At 31.5% G+C, this 20,326-nt stretch overlaps 2 protein-coding genes across 5 annotated transcripts; one reads left to right on the forward strand and one right to left on the reverse strand.

The window, feature by feature from the left end:
- Window positions 1-26: 26 nt before the first annotated feature.
- On the reverse strand, window positions 27-16,155 carry LOC106069343 (protein arginine N-methyltransferase 9-like). The gene is made up of 13 exons (XM_013228982.2): window positions 15,554-16,155; window positions 14,356-14,598; window positions 13,621-13,800; window positions 11,709-11,820; window positions 11,361-11,434; window positions 8,797-8,968; window positions 8,164-8,371; window positions 7,657-7,808; window positions 7,127-7,309; window positions 6,025-6,329; window positions 4,874-5,033; window positions 3,616-4,428; window positions 27-2,874 (listed from the first exon to the last, which is right to left on the reverse strand). The coding sequence occupies exons 1-13, from the start codon at window positions 16,126-16,128 to the stop codon at window positions 2,656-2,658; spliced, it is 3,396 nt and encodes a 1,131-aa protein (XP_013084436.2). The 5' UTR covers window positions 16,129-16,155; the 3' UTR covers window positions 27-2,655.
- LOC106069344 (transmembrane protein 203-like) lies at window positions 16,119-20,326 on the forward strand. Of its 4 annotated transcripts, none has more exons than XM_056038626.1 (3): window positions 16,119-16,237; window positions 18,424-18,678; window positions 19,275-20,326. In XM_056038626.1, exons 1-3 carry the CDS (start codon window positions 16,235-16,237, stop codon window positions 19,440-19,442), a joined length of 426 nt encoding a protein of 141 aa, XP_055894601.1. In that variant the 5' UTR covers window positions 16,119-16,234; the 3' UTR covers window positions 19,443-20,326. The 4 variants fall into 4 exon arrangements, with proteins under 4 accessions (XP_055894601.1, XP_055894600.1, XP_055894602.1 ...); XM_056038625.1 differs by lacking the exon at window positions 16,119-16,237 and adding an exon at window positions 16,244-16,437; XM_056038627.1 differs by lacking the exon at window positions 16,119-16,237 and adding an exon at window positions 16,282-16,420.

Here is a 20,326-nt window from a genome sequence, read left to right on the forward strand (position 1 = left end):
TTAGCAAATAATTCTGAGATAGAGAGACTTTATTATTAAGGCATTTATTGAAGAACCATATCAGTTTTTTTTTTTTTAAACAACATAAAACAATAAGAAAATTTAAATAGTGTTAAGTTAGGCGAAGAAAAATGATACAGTCAAATACACAAACATAAATGAACATTAAAAAAGCAAGTATTTGAACTATTGTTGAAAGACAAATAATCAATAGATTGGTAAGTTGTTCCAAGATTTGTAGATTGGTAGATACATTGGTACATTAGTGTAACATATACAGAAATATTTATATACTACCAAAACAAAACTAGTACCTTTACCAGTAAGTTAAATAACATTTTAAAAATAATGAGCATTTTGTGTTCAGCCTTATTTGTAGCTATTAACATCAATACAATGCTAGTCACCTGACTCTAGCCATAACAATTCCTCTAATTACATATAAATGTGACTAAGTTGAATAATTTACAATGTCATTTTTGTTTACCCCAATCTTGTTGAAACGTTCAAAACAGTTAAAACTTATATAGGTCAGGAATGTTGGAAGCATCATTCTTATAGAATTATGCTAACTAGTGTCTCTGTTAAGTTTTACTATTTGGCATTCAATCAATTTTTGTCATTATTCTTGAGCATGGATAAAATGTTTTTGTTTCTAGTATTAATTGCTTTAGTGTAAACATGCCAGATGGAAGAATCCCAAGACTAACCTACAGAGATGTCTGCAAGCGAGCCTTGAGAGCCACAAGCATTGACCAAAGTATGTTGGAGAAGATAGTCCAAGACCAGACAGCATGGAGACAGACTGTACATGCTGGTACGAACTTCTCAGAATGCTAAAGAAACGAATCTGCGTCAGCCAAGAGAAAGAAAAAGAAATCTGCCCTGTAAGCTAGCCCTAGGATAGATGCAGATACATGTAAGAACTGTGGCCAACTCTGCCGCTCCAGAATTGGCTTGATCAGTCACTCCAGATTCTGCCCCATCTCAAGACGTAACCAAAGCCAGTGACTCATTGTCTTCTGAGACAGAAGGAGCCATGTAAAACTGTGTCACAGTCATAGGGAAATTATAAATAGTTTTGCTTGTTTGCATACAGAAAATAAAAGTGATGAGAGTTTCAAATAGCCTGTAATCTAGAACTGTTACGGATGTCATTGAATAAACAAACAAAAAAACAACAACAAAAAAAAAAGACAGTCACCATCTATGAGCTAGGTCTACAAGTTTAGAAAAAGAATTAATATACAAAAGTTAGTTGCTTACATTGTAAAAGACATTTTCACTCTCACACTGGCTCCTTGTTAAATCAGTATGAAAGACAAAAGCCAGACAATACTTTCTATAATATATGGCAGGCAAAAGTATTCTATTGTAATGTTTCAGACCTTTCAACCTATGGGCCAGATGTAAAGCTCTATTTCTATGGTCAACTGTTAAGGAGGGTGTCATGTGGCCAGAACAATAATCAACCACCCTTACTTTCCAAACATATGTCAGGCACCCAATAGAATTAATTGGGTGGACTCCAAGGGGTGTGCTAAAATTGACGTTTAAAATCCCAGTCTTCACAGGATTTGAATCTTTGACCTCTCAGAACTGAAACAAAGCACTACCCCTCATCCACCCCACCTCTTCTCTATTGTAGTTGAAGATTTTTAACCATAGATATTTGTTTTCTTTAGTGTGTAATAGGATTGGAAATACTGCAAGTCCTTGCTACCGTAATGTTTTGTTATACTGATTTAATCGTTTAGCTACAAAGTTGTATTTGATAAATAATTTGAAAATAGCAACAACAATTAAGCAGGTCCTTGAATTTATCCATTTTATACATAAATTCTATAGAATACCATGTACATCATTTCAATGTTGTTATTGTTTTGTATATATAAAACTTTTTCTATGTTTTAATTTTCTTTTTCTTTTTTTAATTTAATGTAATTTAAATGTAAAACAAAAATAATTAGAGTAAAAAAAAAATACAACATGTATACAGTATACAATTATCTCAATTGATCAAAAAATTTTGTGATAAAAAAAAAAGAAAGATATATGTCAACAGAAATGACATGTAATTGATCGACTGAGACTAAAAGTTGCTTTTAAATAATAGTAGTATTTTAAATACAATTTTAAAAAGTGCAAACAAAGATCATACGTTTGCCTGATATGTTTGAAGTCAATTTTAACATTGTGTGAATCCCTTAAATGCAGATTGTTCCTCAACATTTGTGTGTAATGTTTCATATATATGTGTTTATAAAACACTGCTTCATATCTTTGGCTTGTGTCTGTAAAACAGTGTTTGGTGTCTGTGTTTGCCATGTTACACATTTAAATTGTGCTGCATATATTTTGTTTGTGAGCAACATCATTTTGAAAAACAAAAAAATTGTTAGCCTTGAACTGTTTCAAGAGCTTATAAGGCTATGAAGTTCAAGGTTCTCCTAGCATATAGCCACCACTGATTTACTTGTACCAAGATATGCCAGGTACTTGTAAAAGATGTGAACCAAACATAGGAACATTTGTTTCCAAAAAATAATTTTACAGTTCTGACATAACATTTGATTTTTTTTTTCTTACTGAGCAGGAATGAACATTTCTTGAAAGTGTTTACTAGGGGGTAAATAATATTCATGTTTAAAGCAGCTACTTGGTACAAAAAGAAAGGCTAAGGGCTGAGTTGCCTAACTTAAATTGAATGTCCAGGAATTCCCCTTTTACTACTGATGGTGAGTGAGGGACCATGACCGCAGCTTGTTGCCAGTGTTGAGGGTAGCTGAGTGTACTGATGCTGACAGTAGGTGACATGTGCAGGTCAAACCAATAGATCAATGCAGTGATATTGCCAGACTCTATAACAGGTATCTGTATTTCAGAAACAAAAAATTACATTTTAAATATTTTTTTTTGAAATAAAATTAAGAAAACTAAGTTACTAAGTAGGCCTTGTCAGGTCCATAAGGGAGTTGTAGTTACTAAGTAGGCCTTGACAGATCCATTAGAGAGTTGTAGTTACTAAGTAGGCCTTGACAGATCCATTAGAGAGTTGTTAATATTTTAGAGAATAATAAAGTAGACAACAGAAAAGGGAAGTCAAAGAGTTTTGACTAAAAGAATAAAAAACAAATACTTTTTTTTTTTATCTCCAAAAGTTCAAATCACGAGTTAGTTAAACTTTAAGCTCAGGAGTTAAATTTACTGATGTTCATTAATGTAATTTATAACTGAATTAATGAAATGTAGAAACTAATATCAAATGCTTGAATAACATTTCTAATAAAAAATTAATAAATACTTTTTTAACTCATTGGCCGTGGTGTTTTTTTGTAAAAAAAAAAATGCTACTTTTTTTGGACTACTGTAGCCATGGGGGACGTTTTTTTTTTACAGATCAACAATCGTATAAAAAAAATTCAAATAAATGTCTAAATTTAGGCCAAAAGCTTGTTATTGCTATGTAAATATAGGGTGAAGAACTTTTTTATAGAGAGAAAATAGTTCAAGTATTTTTAGTTAAAAATTTAGATTAAAATGCTACTTTAACTTTGTTATTTATTTTGGCTATTTCAATATTTAAAGTAATTTAGAATAAATATTAAAACTTGCCTGTAATCTCTGTATTTGATTCATTTCATTAGTTTCATCTTCCCCTTTGTCTTGATCATCCTTCAACAATAAAGTTTCATCGACATCATAATTGGGCTTGTGATTTGGGGATGATTCTGAGTGACAAACATTATTTTGTGAAACAATGGGTGCTGGCAATGGAATTGATGATGAAAGTTTGTTTAGAGTGGTATCTATTTCATTGGACATTTTTAAAGAGTCAACTTCTATAGTAGCACCATCAACAGAATGATTGAAGTGAGAGAATCTGAAGGCATCATTTTTGTTGTTATTTGGTCCTGGGATGAATGTGTTCTCTGCTGCCATTGTAGTTTGGTCCTTTTCTAAACTCTTGGATTGACATGGTGATACTTGGTCAGGTGTACATGAGGTAAGCACTGAACACTGTGGGCACTGACTGGTGTTGCTAGGCAGACTGGTTTCAATGATGTGATTGTGAGAACAAAGATAATTATTTGATCCAGTGGCACTTTGAGATTCTAAATTCTGTAGAACAGAACTGGGTTCAGCTCTCTCTTTACATTGTGAACTCTTTACATTGACGATGTTGCAGCTGACATTGTTGTTAACTTGACTTAAATTGGCATCACCAGAGTTACTAACAGCAATATTGACATTTACAGAGGCTGTCGTTTGCTGACTAGTCGAACTGAACACTGGGCATGATTTGGACTGAAGAGTATCATTCTGTACATGGAATATTTTATTCAAGCTTACAGAGAATATCTTGAAAGGCTCTGTCAATTTTGAATGTGACAATGTACTCAGCAGAATGCCTTGGTAATTCCTAGTCTGCAATACAATTTATATTTGTCTTACACAATAAAACAGAGCATCAATATGGATGATCTTATAATCTTAGCTTATACCACAATCTTTTGAGTATTATTTAATACAACTTATGCTTAACTTGCATTGGTCCTAACAAAAAAATTTCTCAGGTACGCCAAATAAATAAGCTAGTTCATTGCAGCTAAATGACATCCTGAATATTCCAAGGTAGCTAACATTACACTTGATGTAAATGTTCCTTTTAGACTATTTAGAAGTAGTTATACTATGACAAATGATAAGTTAAATATAACTTGAATTGCTGGGCTCTTTCACATTCTAGGAGACTATGAGGGATCATCTTATACTTGTATATGTCATTTTGTCCTACTTTTTAATTCAGGTTATAGTAAATAATAAAACTTACATTATGCATACACAGCAATTACATAGCAACTATACTTACTGAGAACTTATTAAAGAAACTTCCTATATTATAGCCCAATGTGTTTTCATCTGACAAGATGCGACTTAAACAGATCAAATCTTGTGATTCAATTAATACGCCATAGATATCCACTTGGTATGGGATGACTTGCTGTATGGTATAATCTGATAAACAATATCTGTGGAATAAAAGATATTCACATTTTTCGATCACAATATTTTCACCAATTACAAATCTCTCAAATGATAGAAGTAATCAAGTACAGACTTAAGGGATGTCACGTAGACCTAAAAGGCAGAGGTCTAGCTAGTACCAAGCAAGTCTGTAGGGTCAGTCTTGTCGTAATCAGGGACAATAAAAGACTAAAAAATTTTTTTTTAATTTGACACAAAAGAAAAATTAATTGAAAAGGAAAGAATGAATGTCAGATGCTGAAAATTTTTACAAGACAACTGATTTCAGGGGCTCATACATAGTACTGTATCAGTAATGTAAGCATATTGGATTTCTATCCATGATGACAAAGACTGGACATTCTTTTCCATAGATTTAAGTCTTGCAGAATCTGGTTACCCACTGTGTTTCAGAATGGAGAGCCACCCCACATCTATTCTCACTTTATTTCAATGCTGTTTGACTGATTAATTAATTAGATGACTGAATTAGTGTAACATGATTCTGTTGTATTCATGGAAACTTTAACACTACTGGAGATTCATCTGCAACTCAATTGTTCATTTTAGCTACTGTTGTTTTTAAATGGGACTTGTGTGTATAAATATTGTGCTGAAACTTGACATTTTGTACCCTTAGACAATGAACATCTGCCTATAAGTTCAGAACCAACATTTGAAATAGTGATGTGATTTAGTAACTAAGAAAAAAGAAGTAGCACAAGATGAACAAATATTCATAAATGTAACTAAAGAGACAGAATATTATCATCATAAGAGCACACACATTTTATGGGTAATATTTATTAAGCCCATCAATATTTCAATAAGGAAGAATGACCTAAAAATGTAAACAATTGAAAAAAAAATTACAATACACACAATTCTATTTGAAATGTGCTTTAATAAAAGAGAATTTATTAAGAATTTATTGAAAAGTATGAATTTTAAAATGTTTATTTGTTCTTGTATTATTTTTTTAAAATTTCAACTTACTTGAGTACATTCAGTTGGTCCCACAGGTTCTCAACTATTCTGCCTTGTACATCCACAACATCGCACAGGACATGCACTTTTTTCCTCTCCGACACCTGACAGTCTTTCCAATTTTCTGTCTCTGAAGGCTGAGTTGCATCTCCTGGGTCACTCAATTCTAAGAGATTAATAAATCCATCGATGTCATCTACAAGTGACAGTCTTCTCATATCGATGTTATTACATCTGCATAACGCTCTGAGCAAAACTTGATGGCACAGACTGTGTGCAATAGCTAAGCTGTGTCGGTAACCAGACTGCAAGGCCTGATAAAAAAAATGAAAGATTGTATTCTATTTATGTGAGCACATTAAGGCATATATCGATACATACTTATCACTTTTTGAATACAATCTATTGATAAATAATGAATCTTCTGGTCTTCTGATAGTAGCCACAGGAAATACTGCATTTCTCATTAATCTTCGGGCTCAAAGACAAGCCTTATTATTATTATATATATAATATATATATATATATATATATATATATATATATATATATATATAATACATATGTATACGAACAATCAGAAGAATAAAAGTAGTCACTGCTCCTATTATAAGCATTATACAGAAATATAATGAATCTGAAATTCCAACAGTTCAGATAGTTTTCTATTGAGATATGGCACACAGGCAAATAGAACAAAATAGATTGCAGTTTTCCAGCTAAATATGGGAAAAGGTGGCTAAATGGTAAAAGGTTTAGCTTCTCAACTGAGAATAGTTGAGAAAAGTAAAGGCAGTTGGTCATTGTGTTGGCCAAATGACACCCTTGTTAACCCTGGGCCAAAAAAAAAAAAAAGATGATATTCACACCATTTTCCCTATTGATAAATAGGTCTGAAAGGGTTACTTAACTTTTTTTTCCCAGCAAAATAATACTTTTTATCAAAATTTTTATTTACATTTAGGCCAGGATGAGAAAATGTTTAGATTTGCAAAGACTATTGTAGATATTTAAATTGAAAATAAGGCCATACTTCAAGAAGTATCCAGATAAATTAATAAACTTATATCTAAAATTATATTCAACTTAAAAGAAAAAAATTAGTTATTACCACTAGACAAAGGGGAGAGAATCCTATATTTAAGTGGACAAAGTCTACATCTTCCCCCTTGTTGCTAGACTTGATTTGATGAATGATAGCAGCATAGAAATCTTTGTTGTTCAGGCTTATTATCTCCCCTGAGCTCAAACAGAAAACTTGATGTTTAAACCAATCCGAAACACTGGACAGAAACTGAAATTAGAAGAAATATTTGAATATTATAACATCCACAAACACAAATTGGGAAGAAACAAATTCTACAACACAATATGTCCATGAATTAGAGCCACTTTTTCTGGGATTTCAATTAATAATTTAAAAGACACTTAGAGCACTTGTTCAGTTAAATGGTTTTAAATGGATGAGGAATTAGCAGTACTGATACCTTTCTACAATAAACAAAATATGTTAAAATACTAAAGAAAAACAATGCATAGCCATAATGAGAAAATGCACACACACAAATGACAAGCTGAAAAAAATTTATCAAAAACTCAAACTAATTTGAAAGTTTAACTATTAAAAAAAAAACACATTACCTTTGGGACTGGCTGTGTGATATTGTAGCACTGGATCATTTTTTCCCCATGCTTTGACAAGCTAGTTACATCCATACATAGCTTTCCACCTTTAACACACTGTATAACATGCACTATGTCATCTATTTTCAGATTTAAAGACACTTTTTTACCTTATGAAAAATAAAATCAATATTTACACAACCTTTATTTTTTCAGCAGCATCATATTGTTATAAAATTAAAAAGTAAAAATATGCGAATTAGATATATTATTATATATCTCAAAACTTATATATTATTATATATCTCAAAACTTAATAGTAGAGATTTTGAAACTAGTTTTATAATATTATTTTTTTTTCTTTTTAAGAATCAGCCTAACATGTAAACAAATAATTTATTTCTAAGAAGACATTGACTTATATTGTAATAGATTATTATTAATAGATTATTAAAGAACCCAAACAAAACATTTCAATAAAATGTATAGGTACTGGGGAAAAAACAACATTGAAAATCAGCTTACCTCTTGACTCTGGCTGCTTCTGAATTTTCACTGCATGTACAGGAAATATGGCCTGCTCCCAACAACTGTTGGACTGTGTATGTGTGCTAATCTGGACAGAGTCATTCAGATGTAGAGTGAACCACATTGCCAACGCATCAAGTCTGCCTTCCTTTGTTATGGTGAGAGATATTTCCTGGGTTAAGCCTTTGTTCAGCTTCATGAGCTCCTAGGAAAAAAAAAAAAAAAAAAAAAAAAAAAATAATAACTTCATAAGATAAACAAAAGCCTAGGCCAAAGAATATATGTATGTGTATCTATGTGTTCTTGAATATTTATATTTATTTCATTATATAAATATAAAACAAACTATTTAGGGTTACTAGCATGAAAAGCAAAAGTACCAGGGAGGGTGAAAGAGCTATAATAATAATATGGACTATTTCATTAGTCTTTTAGAGGTTGCTGAAAAGTTCATTTAAAATAAAATATCAAAAACCTAATACTTCTGAGACATCATTATTTTATGAAATAAAATTCTATATTAACTTTTCACACCTATGGAACATCAATAAGTAAAAGGCTGTTGTAAAAATTGCATAGATCTATATATATTTATAAAGAAAAGGAACAATATTTTAGAACTGGTTATACCTTGGGGTTATTAAAGTCGACTTCCATAAATTTCACTGGTTGTGACAAGACTCTGAATCCTCCTGGAAGCAGCTTGAGATCTTGAGTTGTATATGGATCAGGGTCACACATTCCTGTGGTACTACACAGAAAGATGTTCTGAAACTCAATATCACCAACTCCACCACTAAACCTAAAAATAAAAAATTGTTTTTTTTTAAATCAATATTTGACATGTTTAAAGAATAAAATTACTATTCAGGATTTCTTCATTAATATGAAATGGGTAAATAAATGAGCGTTCCAAGAAAGAATTATCTTCAAGATTCTTAGAATACGGAAGATTTACAAGCTAAATGTATAAGAGAATATACAAAATTCATTCAAATGAGCTCACAGAAAAAAAAAGCCACATCCAAACCACTTATTACAGCATTACAAAACCTGGCAATTTAAAAGAAAAAATATGATTGCAATAATAAGCCAACTGGAAAAAATACCAGATCTTTAAGGAACGAAATATGAAAGGAAAAATTTAAAGGCAGACCAAAGTTTAGATAGATAATGTTGAGACAGATTTATGCTAGCTCAGCATCATGTGTTGAATGTTGAAAAAAAACAACAGATAGGTCTAAATGCAGGGTGATCTTGTTATATCTCCAGCTAAACATTCAAAGCACAGACCTAATATATAAATGCATTTCAACCAGTAGATGAGAATCTATGGTACAGTACCAAAAAAAAAAAAGAAATCCTTTGTTTAAATTTATTTCATATGGAACTTTAATCCTAGAATTGCTAACACTAAATGTGGATTCATAAACATGAAAATCATTAGTACTGCATCTGAATACTAGTAAAGTTCCCTTTTCAGACCTTGCGATCTATGGGGCAGATGATGTAAAGGTTACCTGTTTCTGTGGCCCAGGGATAATGAATACTAGTAAAATTCAATCTGATCATGATATTGTTAAAGACTTTTTAAATAAAATGTTTGCAAATGAAATTTTTTTAGCCCTACCGAATCTATCAAAAGCCAAAATGAAACAAAGATAGTTCTTATTTATATTAGATGCTAGATTTTTCTTAATTATTTAGTATATTATACTAAAATACAGAATTGATAAAAGATACAAATATATATATATATATATAATGTAAAGCATAAAGTAAGGTGTATGTATGTATGTATGTATGTATGTATGTTCTGACTAGAAATCAAAACCGTTTCACCAATCTTGATAAAACTTGGCATAAATGTTCCTTGGGTACTAACTGGAACCGTAACATATGCATAGTAGCCCTAAAACAAACTTAAGACCCTCAAAAAAAAAAAAAAGTTGACCAACTTTATGAAAGTATTACTATTTCATGGATCTAGGCCATGTTTACATGAGAGAAGATCAAAAGGATCTAGATCTAATTTTAAGAACTACACTTTGCACAGATAGTTTTTTACTTTGACACAAGAAAATACAAAATATAGTCTATTGATTTCATTATTGAATAAAATTAACCTTCAAATTTGTATTTCAAAAGCATTTTAAAATAAATTTGTTCCTTATATCTGCGAATTTAGATGCCCTGACATACTTTATAATCCCATTTATTTAACAAATCAGGTAAAACCGTTTTAATTGTACTTAATGGATAAAGCCATTTTCGTAAAACAACTTTCATTTTCATGGTGAAAAAAAACAACTTGAAAGGAACATTATCTTAGTTTGACATATATATAAATCTAATCCACTAAATTAGTAATACACAAACTAAGGCCTGCAGGCAATGTCCGGCTAGTATATATATATATATATATATATATTGTTACGAATCTCCCTATCCAGGCTCTCTGAAAATTGCACCATACACCAACCACCAACTTAAAGAACTTGACAACTCAGGGCTCCAAAGTAACGTAGCACTTTAATGTCGATAAATAACAGCCAATACTGTACAATTGGCAACACGTACACTGTACAAATATCTCTCCGATAACACCGTACCGCCGTATCAACTCTTGCACTGGCCTCTCCGTCTCGTTCCGGGCTTGTACTGGGTTCAACAGTTCAGGACTGACTTCACACACTAGGCTCGTTGTGTCGGACTCGATCACAGACCAAGATCAAGACGCTGTTCGTCTCAACTGTACTTGATAGTACTCCGCACTGAACTGTCGTAATGCTCCGTACAGAACCACACCGTTGAAATGTGCTGTAGTGAACCTTCTGTCGTGAACCCCTTTTCTGAACCGTCTTGACTGCGTCACCTCCGCTCTTATATAGGGTCCCTACTGGCCTTCTCGAACCGGACAGAACGCTGCTCGACGTTTCTAGGTGGTAGATGACTACAACTCTCGTGACACTCCTGAGCTCTGTTCACGACGGCGATCCTTCCAGAACTGTCCTGTTGACACTCGACTCGGCTGACAGTCGTAGCTCATCACGGTTGACTGCTCGTCTAGCCTTGGCCTGGGGCGATTTGCATCGGCTGACTACACACACACCACTACCCCTCTCTGTGCCACCACCAGGTTTATAACAATATATATATATAAATTGATATTAAGAAAAATCTGTAATAATTACCTATTTTCCATGCGAATATAATCACATTCTACAGCTTGAATAAACAGCTCAGCTTTGCTAGGTATCACTAAAGCCTTTTGAGTAAAACGTTTATACATAAATTATTAAAGTTATTAATTTATTATGATTTTGCTTAGAAATATTGTATGACATGAAAAAATTTATACCTAGCAAATTATGTTCAAGTACTTTTGTAAGTAGGGAAAACTAAGTAAAGTGAAAATTAAATAAAAAAAGAAATTGATAAATGAACATGGACAAAATTAAATCTAGTTCTTCACACCCAAAAAAAAAACAACATGCTAATTTAGTGTAAAATATATTTTTTCTGAAACCAATAAGCCTTACCTTTGTTGAACCAGTATTTTGTAACAACTTGGACCAGGCATGACATAATGTAGGCAGAATTCCTTCCCCAAACAGCCCAGCATCAAAAGTCTCAGTGACTAGAATATCTGCACTAAACAAACAAATGGAGATTATTAACAGTAATATAATGCTCCTTCACACATACTTTTGGCAAGTCATTTACTCTATTCCAAACATTGAAATACTTCATCAGCTCCATGTCTTTTTTCTTGTTTCTTACCATTTCTTGTGATTTTTAGTATTCTTCACCTCCAATTGCAATAAGTTATTTTTTAAAGTCATATTTGCATTTCATCTTTTTTTTTTATTGTTTTAACAAGATGCTCCTAGTTAAATAAAAAGACTTGTTTATAATTTTGCTTCTGTTAACCAAAGGTACAATTTTTGTTTTCATTACAAGAGTCAAAAATGCAAATTTGACAAGCTCAGTTTTCATCTTTGAAAATCTAAAAACAAAGGATTTCATGAATTTATTTTTCTTTTGCTCAATATGTATGAACATTCCTCAAAATAATGTTAAAAATAGTGATTCTAAAGCATTCTGACATTTTAAAATGTGGATACATATGATTACAAATTTCCTGGTTTGAATCTATTAAAGAGTTAAAGAAAATTTTGAGTATTTTGGTACTACCTCTATACCCATCTCTCTTCCTCTTTCTCCTCTGACTATTGCATAAAAGTAGTGTGATCATAGTGTGATTTTGGCACAAGGAGACATAAGGCAAGTCAAATTAAGCCAGCGTTACACATGTTACCAACCCCTGATCAGGATAGAGGAATTATCTGGAAGCTTGATTAATGTAGTTCTAATGAAACTTTTGATTGAATATTGTAATTTATTATATACAACTGCACTGGTTAAATTCCTTAATGTATTCAAGTTTTAATTTATTTACTCATATAGGCTTTATCAGGAACAGAGTAGTTAGTAAATCCAGAATTACTACAACATGAATGACTATCACCCATAGAGTATCACATCTGGTATATAGGCCTACATATAGAAACAGAGAAAGAGAACTAGATGGGTTGATAAATGTACAGTAAACCCTTTCAGACACTGCAATCTATATTTCTACAACTGACATTCAATGAGGGTGTCATGTGGCCAACACAATGACCAACCAACATTACTTTACCCAACTAATGTAAGGCAAAGCAGGACAAGCTTTGGCTCAGCTGTTTTGGCATGGGACATTTTGAAACGAAAGGTTTTAGTTACATATTATATATTCATTTTATTTAAAAAGAATAATACATATCTGTTTTGTATGTGTGTTTGTGTTTAAATGTATTTTTTAAAATAAAAAAACAAATAGCTATTTTTATCCATTAGATTTGTGATTTAAGTTTGTCATATAATTATTGTTATATCTCTAACATTATAATGTATGTGCAGCAGACAATTTTGGCCAGCAGTGTTCACCCCAGAACCATCAAGATGGCATGTTCCAAGCTCATACCAAATGACGAGGTAGTCTTTGATGAAATAGATGTAGTAAAAAAAAATTATTAAGACTTTATTGTTTCAGGAAAAAAAGGGGGGGGGGGAATGTATATGTATACTATAGAATAGTACAGTGAAAAAACAATGTTATTATAAAAAGATTTGTGTTTTATAAATTATCAGCAGAACCTTTTATGCCAAAACGGCTGTGCCTCAAGAGACCATTATGCCAAAATGGCAGCACCAAAAACATTGCATACTCAGGTACCCATTTGAGTGGACTCAGGGGGGTTGTAAATATCCCAAAAGCAAAATCTTTACTGAGATTTGAGCCCAAGTCCCCTCAGTTTGGAAACCAGTCTTTACCACTCAGCCACCACACCCCCCAGATTGATAGACAGATAAAATACTAAGAATTAAAAAAATAATAAATACATTTACCTTTGTTTCATGTCATCAGGAACTGACATTGTGGTTGACATTTTGTTAACTATTTGCACTCTTTGAATGAGCTCAGGGCTGAGATTTGTCTTTAGAATATCTTGAGCCACCATGCACATAATGGATGACTTTTCAATGGCATATACCTGACTACATTTGCCTTGCTCACAAGCAATGAGGCTTAAATTAGAGACAAAATTGTAATTAGTTCATCATTCTCAGAACAATAAGAAGTAGTACACAACTGTTATACAAGTGAACCAAATACCTATTATTACTTTATGTAACTAGGGCATATATATACAGTGTTTAGGCTTTACAGTTTGTTTTATTTTGAATAGTTTTATATATGAGCAACCTCATTTGTGGACCAGTGGGGGGAGAGAGGATCTGGAAGAAGGTTTTTCATGCTCAGTTTAAACACTATTCTTCTTGAGTTGGGCATCAAACCTCGAGCCCTCTTGATAGGTAGCTAAGCCAAGCATACTTAGCCTCTTGGCTACACATCCCACACCATAAAATAACAAGCTTACTTTAATACCACAGAATCTAAATATAATATCAGGTAGGCCTACATGCAACAGAAACTAAGATATTTAAATATAAGATGATCTATATAGGCTAGTGCAAACAAATTGATCTTGTATGGCCAATAATGATTTTTTTTTTAAATTGTCGGATAATAAATACAGTTACATTATATTATACTGAGCTACAGATGATTGCCATGATTACCTGAGCAAACCTGTTCCAGATCCAACATCACAAACAACTGGATTGAATGTGACTTTTCCAATGGCTTCACACAATGCTCTTTGGTAAGCCTGATTTCTTGATACATCATTTAACATTGCAAAGTGCCACCTTTCTACTAAATGACAGCACATATTTTCATAAGTTTCTTGAGCTAATGTGGAGGATGAATCTGCCTGAACAGCTTTAGTGGCCAACTGAAAACCTTTCTGGTAGTCTTTTAAACTGAAAATAAAAGGATGAGACTTTAAGAGCATGAATAAATTATCCACAAATGTATAAAACAAGTAACGTACAAACAATTTTGTTACAATTCCTTCTTTTTGAAGCTGATGACGTTTTGTAAGACTGATTACTTCGCTCATAATAATTAATGAGAGATAGATAAAAAAAAAAGAGGAAAATTGTTTACCCCCGCCCCAATCCCTCCTTTCTGAAAAAAAAATTCTGTTTACACCCATGTATAAATCTAACTCGGAGCATAGAAAATTCTGGTTTGGTGATAAAGATGCAGACATGAAAACATCAAAAGACAGTGTCTAAATTAGAATGTTGATCTTATTAGTATTAGTCAATATGATTAGACAATAGTATAGTATTGATATTGTGTATTAATAATTTATTGTATTTTAAAATTAATGTAAACATATATATATCACAAGTCTAGCTAGTGATTTCTACATATGATGGTGCGCAAAATGTTCTTGAATATCTATCAGATTTATTTATTCACCTCTTTATTGAATACATATACATATATATATATATATAATATGCAAAATTCCAACTGATGTGTGTTCAAAATATGAAGTCGAAAGTCTTTTCATTTAATTTTAAGATGATTATATTTTTTTTTTAAAATATAACAGCTAAACCAGGCTTTTCCCACTGTGGCCAATTAGATATAGATTAGTTTGCCTAAGATATAAATGTTCAAATTTCAAAGAAAATTATTAGAGAAGCTGTTTCTAAGAGATGTGTCTACCCACCTACCCTTCGGAACCCTTGAAGAATTTGAACGCTAAAATGTAATTTATAAATATTATTTAATGTACATTCCAAAGAAACACATCATAGTGACAGTCGTGACTAGATCTATAAGTATACTCATACTGTCACACTATACTCAAGTCAGTTTTAAATAGTCGAATTGAAGCAATGGTTTTTAAATTATTTTTACCTAAAATACAGGGATGCTGCACTGCAGATAAGTCTTGTTTTGAGTAAAGATAGCAACTCACAACTGTTTATTATCAACTCTAGACATTGTTTTACATTTAACTTCATCCCATTAATATTTTTGGTTTTGTTTTCATTTGTTATCAAAATTGCACATTGGTTGATGGCAACACACATCATTTCAATTAGATCATCAAGATTTAAATTGAAATCAGAAACATATGCCTCATATGGTTTTTCATTTTGACGCATTTCATCCGTTGTAGATCTAGATCTAAAAGTGAAATGACTGTCGCAATTTTCATTACAAATCTGTTTGAATCCCATTGCAAATAATTTTAAGGCGTGAACGGGCTCTTCGTTGAGTACAGCTTGCTCTGCAGATTTGAAAACGTAATCGAGATTTATTTTATCCCCGGACCTTAGCATGTCAGAGAAAGATTTACAAATATATGTCCATGAAGAAATTTGTGTTTCGATTCCGCCTGATGAACTAGATCTAGATGAAGATGTAGAACTATCGCCATCATCGTCGTCAGAGTCTGTTCTAGAGTTTAACTCCGAGGAGGCTGCCATATTGACGCTGAAAACTTAAAAATTGTGACTAAATTGCCACTGGTGCGATTAAAAAGTTGCGAAGTCGCCAGCAGTTGCAAATACTGAAATACTAGCTAGATTCTAGATGGTACTAGTCACTAGTCTCACTAGAATACTAGTCTAGATCTAGATCTAGATTTCTATATAGATCTAGAACTAGTAACTAGATATAGATCTATGAATCTATTACATCTCTAGATCTAGATGCAGACTAGATCTGTGTCAGTCTGTGTAGTCTGTAGAGACTGTAGTTACTGTAGTACAAAATTGAGTAAGATTAAATTAAGTGTAAGTGAACTAGATCTAGATTCTAGACTAGATCTAGGGTATCTTAGAATTTAGTAGAATCTTCAATCTTTAAGAAGTGTTTTGTTTAGTAAAGTGTAACTTAAAGTGTAAGACTTAGACTATACTAATCTAGATCTATAGAGTATATTCTATAGAGTTAAGACGACTTACTAGACCTACTTTAGTACTTAGTTAACTTAGTCTTAGACTAACCTAAACCTGTCACTACACACTAGACTAGAACTAGATAGAAGAGTCTAAGTACTGTCTAAGATCACAAAAAAGTTACAAAGTTAACTTTCAAAGACAAAGTAGTTTCATATAGACTAGATTCTAATCATCTTTGATGATAATCATAAGTGAATTAAGTGACATAAGACTCATAAGACAAGTGTCATAAGTATGTAATTTTTATTAGTTTTAAAATTCAAATCTATCTAGATCTAGACTAGTATTTAGTAGTAATATAGAATATACTAAAATAGATCCATTCTAATTATGATAAATATAATAATAATTTAACATAATATAACTTTAAACATTTTTAAAAATTACTTTATGATACTTAAAACAATTCACATTTATAAATATCATTTAGATCTATGTATTTAATAATAATAATAATAATAATTATTATTATGTTCATATGTGTCATAAGTGACATTGAATATAGATAGATCTAGATCTTCTAGTAGAGTTAAGTAGAGATACAGATCTTTATAATAAAATTAAAAGCAGTACATATAAGTAATCAATATAAACTATAAATACCTAGCCCAAAAAGTTAGCAGACAGCTGCACAACGAATATGTAGACAAAGTAATATTTAAGGATAACAGTAAAAATCTATGGTTATATATTAAATCTGAGAAAACTGGAACACTGTAGCCTCAATGAAAAGGACAAGAAATTAAAACGTAATGGCAATGGTGATGAAATTAAAACTAAAATTCTAAATAAATATTTTGAATCCGCACTCTTAGCTTCAGGAGACAAAGACATGTTGCTTAATTTAAACCAAGTTGAAAACATTAAAGATATAGATCTAAGGGGTCCAACTACTCAAAGAACTAAGCATTGAGCTAGCAGGTATCAGTGCTCAAAATACTTTTTCAGGCATCTTATATCAGGCAGAGTACAGAGGGACTGGAAAGAAGCCAATTTTTTACTTGAAATAAATTTTATGTATCTAACATTGAGTTTGTATGGGAAGTTGCAGTTTGGAAAACTTGTCCATTAGATCCAAATTTACATTTTCAGCTACATAAATTTGCATTCTCAGCAACATGCAAGTTTGAAAATTTGGTTTTAAAGCAATCATGTCTAATGGCAGCACAATATGTACTTCCTAGAAAGTTTTAGAGATTCTAGAGGTTTAAAAGAAATAGCTATTATAAGTGATACTAGTACTGGATTTGCCTCGTGTTACAAAAATGGAAATCCATCCAAAATTAGAAGCCTATAACTAACATGACAAATTAACTTTGTAGAAGTTTCTTTTCACAGCATGATAGCATCACTATTACAGAAAGAATAGAACAAAAAATTGTTTGTACATGACATAGTTCAGGAAAGTTATAATATTAATTTGCCTTTCAGGTAGGTCTCCAAAAATGCACTTTTCGAGGAGGCCGCGGACACCAATCTCTGTAATGCTGTGACTAATTCCATGCACAACATGTTACGGTGTAGTGCAAGAAAGCTAACATGAATACAAAAATCTCTTCCCATAATGGCTCTGATCAGTAATAATAATAAATAATCACCTAGGGTTGGTGTTCCAATAATGGATCACTCTGCAAAAATGGAATATTGATGACATTATTTAAAATTTTAAGCATTAGCTTTTAGATATTAAGTCACTTATTAACATACATGACTAGATTGACACATGAATATGGACAGGGCGTAATTATCTTTTTTTTTGAGGTAATTCTGTCATTTATAAGATAAGACTATATCATATGTCAAATTATTATTTTTCAGATAATTATTCTGTGTGCAGCAATGTTGCTTAAATTGAAAGAAGTGGTTCAATGGACACGGATGACAGCATTTGAACTCTTCCTTCATCTGCTTTCTATCCTCATATTTAGTGTTCTCTTGGCAACAAAATTAGAGAGGCATCTGGCAGCTTCATGGCCTACTGTGTTTTCACCTCTTTTTATCTGTGATGGCTTGAATGCATACTTGTGTCTTATTGTCTTCGTAAGACAGTTCAGAGAATATGAGTTAAAACAGGTGAGTGCTAGATCTAAATCTTTGTTTCATTTTTTTCCCCTCCCAATACTTTTTAAAATATATTTTTAATTCATTTTATGAAGAAGAAGCAAATTTGAATTTTAAAAGACTTCATTAGTTACATTTAGAAAACTGCTATTATTTACTTTCTAGGTCTCACGCTTATTTAGGTATTTAATGAAACATTTCTTAGAATTATTTTTGGGGAAAAATTGTTATAAAAGTATCATAAAATAACAAAATATAAATGACATGTTTACTTTATTTAAAGCACATCTGTTTTTTCTAATGATAAAAAAAAAATGCACTTTTTAAGAAAAATTAAAAGTGAATAAGTTTACTTAGTTAATATATATTGATTAAATATGTTTTATGTATTAGTAATTAAAAGATTTTTTTTTCAGAATAATTATTTTAAAATTAAAATGAATATTTTACACTATAATTAATATATTATCAATGTGCTCATGTTATAAATATTGTACATTTTATTAAATTCAAATATGATCATTCATTCTATAAAACACATTTAAAACATTTACTTTCAGCTTGTTGATATAGAAATTTAGAATTTTTGTTTTACAATGTCATTTCAGGCAAGTTTACGTGTTGCAGGCTCACTTCTAGTCAATGGACTTATATTTACTTTCAAGCTTCTGTTGTGCCAGAAACTTGTTACAGGAAACTTGAGTTGTTCTGAAGTGTTTGCACCATTATTTGTCCTGTCTACCTTCCTTATGATAAGAGCTTGTCGAATGCACTAGTAGTAAAGGTCTTTGACATCATTCTCCAGCACAAATCATTACCAGTTTATCTCAAAGTACACCTTTTCCTGCATTGAAGTTTTACGCTGCTTAGAAGCTTTTATTAAATCTTCTTTATGGTGCAGTTCCTGGACATATTTCACATTGGATTTGGGGATGAGCAAGTAATTTTGTTCCTAGTTATACATGTCTAGAGAACATATCATGAGGCTATAGTTACCAGGCGTACAATTATGCAAGCAAACGTTTAACAAAAACTTTATAAAGAAAGGCCCAGAACAGTCACTCCTTCAAACCACACTGTTTATCATGTGAGTACCAATATATAATTAAGTAACACTAAGTTCTCTCTACCTTGAACAATGGGCTATAACATGTCAAGAAACAAGCCAAACCTTTGATTCCAGCTTTTTTTTTTCTGTGAGCATCCTACAGAAAATCTTGAGCTGAGGATATTTTTGTCATGAACTCAAGTGTCTTCAAACAGAATTTAAATGAGGCTTTGCAAACACAGAGTACGAGAAACTCTAGAGAAACATTCAAGTTATTATAATTTATTTTAGTTTATATCAATTCACTTTTTAGTAGTAAACAAAAAAATGTATTTTATGTATGTCTGTTAGTATTGCAACTATAAAAATATTTTTGTTTATTCAGTAAGATATTCCATAATATAAAGCTGTGGTAATAAAGAAACATTTCTTTTTTTTTATATATATATAAATTATAAATATGAAAATAATTTTTTTTGTGTGCACATTTTTGTTTCTTTAAGGAAGAAAAATTAAATACAATTTGTTTTTTGATTTTATGTTTTTAAATTCTGTATCAGGAAAATTATTCTACACACATACTTTCAGAAATGGAATAAATTGTAAATAGCC

The sequence above is a fragment of the Biomphalaria glabrata genome, chromosome 8 (assembly GCF_947242115.1).
Source record: "Biomphalaria glabrata chromosome 8, xgBioGlab47.1, whole genome shotgun sequence".
Classification (NCBI taxonomy): Eukaryota; Metazoa; Mollusca; class Gastropoda; family Planorbidae; genus Biomphalaria; species Biomphalaria glabrata.

Coding starts and splice junctions, on each gene's coding strand:
- LOC106069343 (XM_013228982.2), bottom strand. CDS start 16,128: ATGGCAGCCTCCTCGGAGTTAAACTCTAGAACAGACTCTGACGACGAT. Junction 7,310..7,656: donor TCACACAGCCAGTCCCAAAG/GTAATGTGTTTT, acceptor TTCTAATTTCAG/TTTCTGTCCAGTGTTTCGGA. Junction 4,429..4,873: donor GTTTCTTTAATAAGTTCTCA/GTAAGTATAGTT, acceptor ATTGTATTGCAG/ACTAGGAATTACCAAGGCAT.
- LOC106069344 (XM_056038625.1), top strand. CDS start 16,354: ATGCAGACTAGATCTGTGTCAGTCTGTGTAGTCTGTAGAGACTGTAGT. Junction 16,438..18,423: donor TGAGTAAGATTAAATTAAGT/GTAAGTGAACTA, acceptor ATTATTTTTCAG/ATAATTATTCTGTGTGCAGC. Junction 18,679..19,274: donor GAGAATATGAGTTAAAACAG/GTGAGTGCTAGA, acceptor ATGTCATTTCAG/GCAAGTTTACGTGTTGCAGG.